The 5,948-nt window shown below is 34.7% G+C and overlaps 1 protein-coding gene across 1 annotated transcript; it reads left to right on the forward strand.

The window, feature by feature from the left end:
* The first annotated feature begins 2,800 nt into the window (after positions 1-2,800).
* On the forward strand, positions 2,801-3,441 carry LOC145095719 (uncharacterized). The gene is made up of 2 exons (XM_079033550.1): positions 2,801-3,131; positions 3,233-3,441. The coding sequence occupies exons 1-2, from the start codon at positions 2,801-2,803 to the stop codon at positions 3,439-3,441; spliced, it is 540 nt and encodes a 179-aa protein (XP_078889676.1).
* The last annotated feature ends 2,507 nt before the right edge of the window (positions 3,442-5,948 follow it).

The following is a 5,948-nucleotide window of genomic DNA, read 5'->3' on the forward strand; positions in this document are numbered from 1 at the left end:
CGAGTCAGTTCAATACTACTTCTCTGGCAAGTACCTATGAAACTTGGTTACAACCACTTGCTTACTTTCATCTACTGAGAGTCAACCAATCAAATTCATATTAGTCTTAATTTATAATTGCTCCCACAATTATAACTGACTATGAAATTTTAGAATAATAACATTATTCATGGGTTAAACATGTTAAAATAGAACACAACGAATATTAAGGTGATGACTATATCCCAATATAGCATAACATTATCTAACAGCTGTTGTTATAATGTTCCAATATCCAAATACTAAATCCAAATCAAAAACCTATTTCTAGAATAATAAAGTCTTATAGTTGAAGTGTGACCATTCATACTTAGCTCAAAAGAATGACTTTATTAATGGATCTGTCAAAAATTAATTCGTGTGAATTCTGTGAATACTATCATCTCCATACTTAACTTTACTTTATTAATGGATCTGTCAAAATATCTTAGAGAATATGATTAGTGTTCTTTTGTGACATAGAGTCTCTTAGCTTGATTAAGTATAGTCTCGAGGTTACAAACATTTCTATGTGATCCTTGAATGGCAGAAATCAACATAGTTTTTCAATTATCTCGTTCATCCAATCATATTTCAATTCAAATTCTAAAGTAGTGTATTCTTATTTTGTAGTAGATTGTGTCATTATGTTTTTCTTGGACATCATTCCAGCAAAACTTACCTTTCATTCCATAATGAAGTAAAAATCCAATTATAATTCATAATTATTTATATTTGTTTATAAATTAACATCTTGTGTAGCTCTTTCCATAAAGATTCTTTCTAAACTGATTGTCTCATATACATTCTCTTAGTTCTTCTAAAGTACTCTTAGAATGCTCTCTTAGTCATCTAGTGACTTAACAATGTATTTAATTAGTGTCCTATGACATGCTTACAGCATGATCAAATACTATGTCCTATGCATAATATGGCGTAAATGATAAATTAATTTGCCAAGCAAATAGAATAGAAATCATTTCATCTAGTTCAAACCTATGAGTTATGTACTTTTGAGGCTAACTCAAAATGGTGTCATATGACAATGCCAAGAATTCTCCAAAAGAATCTTGTGTCTTGATTCCAAGATATTTTCAATATATGTATAAGGACATGAAACTTTTAACATTCATTTTATCTATCCTTTATAGATTTTACATTCCAGGAATGCATATTCTCCTTCCTAAGTCTTTCATTTTAGAAACACTTTCTGAGTCAAGGTGAAAACGACCTTACTTAGTCAGAATGTGATTTCAAATGATTAAGTATGTCTCATTTATACAAGATTAAGAATTTCACCATGCTCCCACTAGTTCTTAGTAAACACACATGTTCTATTCATTTTGATATAAAAACATACCTTATGGTTTTATATAAAATGATGATTATAACATTTAGATGTTTTCTATCCACAAGTGGATCTCAAGGTCTACAGATTTTGTTAGGATAACTTGGATTAAGAAAATCTCCGGGCTAACCTATATAGATATCTTCCAGTAGATGTACATCTATTAAGAAAAGCGGTCTTTCTTGAAATCTATTTAGTATATCTCATATTAAGAATATGAATTTATAGTGAATAATATCCTTGTTGATCTAATCATAGCGACTTGTGGAAAAAAGGTTTGATCACAGTCAATTTCATGAGTATGATGAGAATCATAGTCAGTGATGAGTATGAGAAAAACCTTTTACAACAAGTATTGCTTTAAATGTGTATGGTTATCCATGTAATTTATTCTTTCCAGAAGAATCATTTTCTCCTTCTAGCCTTGCTATAGGAACAAAATTTAATCAAGCCCATTCTTGATTATCATAGGTGGATTACATCTCATGTTCATGACTCTAAGTCATTTATCAGATTTGAGATCTGACATAGCATCTTGGTATTTGATGGATTTTCCAAAAACCATCAATAAATTATCATCAATAAGAAATTCCACATTTCTCAAGTCATAGATGAATTCTACCATTAATGCAAACAATTTGTGTTTGTGAAGAGCTATTATTCAATTTTAACAATCCTTGTTAAAACTAGTGCCAACTATTGCTACATAAGGTTATGTTCCTTGACCTGCTTCAAGTTCCATGTTCGTCCAACTTGCTTTGTCATTAGAAGCTTGCTTTCTACTAACTTATGTTTCATAAGAATAAAAAGAACTTATTCATGGTGGGTTTGCATAAAACAATCCAAACCACATTTAGAGTATTATACAAATATGTACTTAGTAGCTTTTGGGTTTAGAAGATTTAGTCCAACATCGGCTTCAAATCCATAAAACGTTAAGTAAGATGAGGATGGAGCCTCTCCATGCTTAATCATATAAAATGTTTTAATCTACTTATTAGTTAGTATTTGTATTCAAGATACAATTAATAGTGATTGAAGACTTAGTTATTTTTCTCATTTATTTCTTTATTTAATCTGGAGGGGTAATGGTGTAATTATGGTGTTTTAGGGTTAGGGCCTGCCCCCTTTTTTTCTATATATATTTTTCTTTCTTTCAGTGTTTCAATTAAGTTGTTACAATAATGAATAAAAGATACGTGAAGTATTCTCTCCATCTCTTCCGTGTTCTATAGTAGAGTCACTGAAATCATTATGGTATCAGAGCTGAGCTCGATCATGCTCTAATCAATTGTTCATCAACCAACCGGTTAAGTTTTTTTCTCTCTCTGAAACTCACGTATCAATCCATCCCCTAGTCGATTTATTCAAAATCAGTTTTTTTTTGTTCTTTCTGCATCTACTGTGGAAAGATTATCTCTCTATTTGGTCATCATGACTAATAATTCTATCAAATTCGGGAATATATCTTCTACCTTTGTCAGTGAAGATGTTAGTTCTGGCTCTTCAAATGAAAACCCACCTCAAGCTCCACAAACTATCAATCCCGATTACATCACTTTACCCACTGCATATAAACTGAATGGTCAAAACTATAATCTTTGGTCTCACTCTAAATCAATCTTCATTGGAGGAAAGGGTAAAGAAGACTACTTTTCTATTAATCTTGTTCAACCCGATGATAAAAGCCCTACCCACAAAAAGTGGAAAGAAGAAAACAACATGGTTATGTCGTGGCTCCTAAATTCTATGACTCCTGAAATAGGTGAACAGTTTATGTTTTACAAAACTGCATCAGAAATTTGGGAAGTGGCTCGTGATACGTTTTCAAACCAAGACAAACTTCTACATTATTTGAAATCAAAGGGATTCTCCATGATCTTCGTCAGATAGAGTCAACTGTGACAAGTTATTTCACAACACTGAACCGATATTGGCAGCAACTCGATGTCCTTGATGCTATAACTTGGAGCTGCCCAATAGATGGAAAACAGTACAAGAAACTGGTTGAAAAAGAAAGAATTTATAAATTCCTTCTTGGGCTCAACCAAGAACTTGATGAAGTCTGTGGATGAATTTTGGATACTAAACCTATGCCTAGCATCAGAGAAGTGTTCTAAGAAGTCAGGAAAGAAGAAAGTCGAAGAGAGGTTATGCTGGGAAATGCTAGCAACATCACAAATGAGGTCTCAGCTCTTGTAACGCGTGCTTCATCCGGTATGAAATCTCTAGTGATTCCAGGAATATCTCAGAAAAGGAATGGTCAACCTTGGTGTGATCATTGTAAACGACCTGGTCATACCAAGGAAACTTGTTCGAAAATTCATGGATAACCATCTGAATGGAAACCTCGTGCAAATGCAACAACTAGTGACAACCAGGAGAGTTTTAGCAAGGATCAAATTGAAGCTCTTAGGAAGATCTTGCAAATTACTCCCCGTGAAGACAAAGGAGTTTCCACTGTTTCTCAGCAAGGTGGGATATCATCCGCATTCATGGCAAGTGCAGGTGAAAAAAACTTGGGTGGTTGATTGTGCTGCTACTGATCACATGACAGGCGAACGGAGTGTATTCATTGAATTCCAACCGGTATCTAATGGCAGAACCATACGTGTTGCTACAGGAGAAGACGCAAAAGTAGGAGGCATTGGTACAGTTGTCATATCCAAAAATATAACACGAAAATCTGTGTTATATGTCCCTTCTCCCGATTTCAATTTTCTAGCCCCTATTAAACTGATGAGGGATTTAAACTGCATTACCATCTTAACCCCATATGTATGTATGTTTCAGGACTTGATTTCGGGGAAGATGATTGGCAGTGCTAAAGTTTGTGATGAGCTCTACCACATTGAAGTTGTGAAGACAGAACATCCGATTTCATCTTTGTTTCATGTTTCTAGTCAAAATAATGTGATGTTATTGCATCATAGGTTGGGTCATCCAAACTTTTATTATTTTAAAAAATTGTTTCCTCATTTAGTGAATAAAAATCCAACTACTTACAACTGTGAAGTTTGTCAAATATCCAAACATGTTAGACATTCTTATTCTCCACTCCCGTATAAACCCTCTCATCCATTCTATTTAATCCACAATGATGTTTGGGGTCCCGCTAGAGTAAAAAATATCTCGGGTGCGAGATGGTTTGTTACTTTTATCGATGACCATACTCGTGTTACTTGGGTCTTTCTAATGAAAGAAAAATCTGAAGTTGGGTCGATCTTCCAGCATTTTCATCAAATGGTCCAAAACTAATTTGCAACAAAAATTTAAGTGCTCAAATCTGATAATGCAAAAGATTACTTTCATTCCGTGTTGAGCAACTATCTTACTCAACAAGGAATCATTCATCTCACATATTGTGTTAACACTCCCCAACAAAATGGGGTTGCGGAAAGGAAAAATAGACATCTACTAGAGGTAACTCATTCGTTACTATTATCTAGTTCAGTTCCAAACTATTTCTGGGGCGAAGCAGTTTAACTGTTGCGTACCTTATTAATAGGATGCCTTCTCGAGTCATTTCTTTCAATACTCCCCACCAATCTCTTCAATCTAGCTTTCCCCACATTCGAATTATATCCCAGGTGGAACTTAAAATATTTGGTTGAACCTCATTTGTTCATAATCATTAGCCAAATCGTAGCAAGCTTGATCCTAGATCATTCAAATGTGTCTTTCTAGGATATTCCCCGAACTAGCATGGTTACAAGTGCTACTCTCCTTCCACTAAAAAATTATATCATTCCATGGATGTCACATTCTTTAAAGATAAACCTTATTATTCCAAAACCGATATTCAGGGGGAGAAATGTGGGGAATATCAATTTTTTGGACTATCCCACCTTATTCCCTTCCTAGTCAATACCACACATGGATATTCCCGACCCAATACCAAGTTCGTATGAAGTCGATACCAACCAGTCAAATCCAAGTATTCCAGAATTTGTCCCAACTTCATCAACAGATGAAACCTTAAATAATGGTGCTCAAAAAGACTACATAGTCTATACCCGGCGGCCGAGACAGCAAGCCAAAGTGGTAGAGCAAGTCAATACTGAAGCATACAGCCATGAATCTGGCCTAGATTCAACAGGTAATACTCAACCTGAAGATTCTAGTTCTTATATTTTCCCTGATGGCTCAGCTGATCAAGATATTCTAATTGCCTTACAAAAAGGGAAGAGAAGTTGTACTATGCACCCAATTAGTAACTTCGTTTCATATGACAAACTCTCACCAAACTACAAAGCTTTTGCTCTTTCAGTTTCAAAAATTCAGGTTCCTAGAAACTTTCAAGAAGATATTTCAAAAAGGGAATGGGCAAATTCAATGATTGAAGAAGTAAATGCCCTTCAGAAAAGCAAAACTTGGGAGTACACTAACCTTCCACCAGGAAAAAAGACTGTGGGGTGTAAGTGGGTGTTTGCTGTCAAGTACAACTCCGATGGAAGTGTAAGTCAATTTAAAGCAAGACTAGTCGCCAAGGGTTTTACACAATCTTACGGGATCGACTATGCAGAAATGTTTCCTCATTTGGCAAAACTAAACTCCATTCGTGTATTACTCTCTCTTGCTG

The sequence above is a fragment of the Lactuca serriola genome, chromosome 3 (genome assembly GCF_051521515.1).
Source record: "Lactuca serriola cultivar US96UC23 chromosome 3, Lser_US96UC23_V15, whole genome shotgun sequence".
In the NCBI taxonomy this organism is placed as follows: Eukaryota; Viridiplantae; Streptophyta; class Magnoliopsida; order Asterales; family Asteraceae; genus Lactuca; species Lactuca serriola.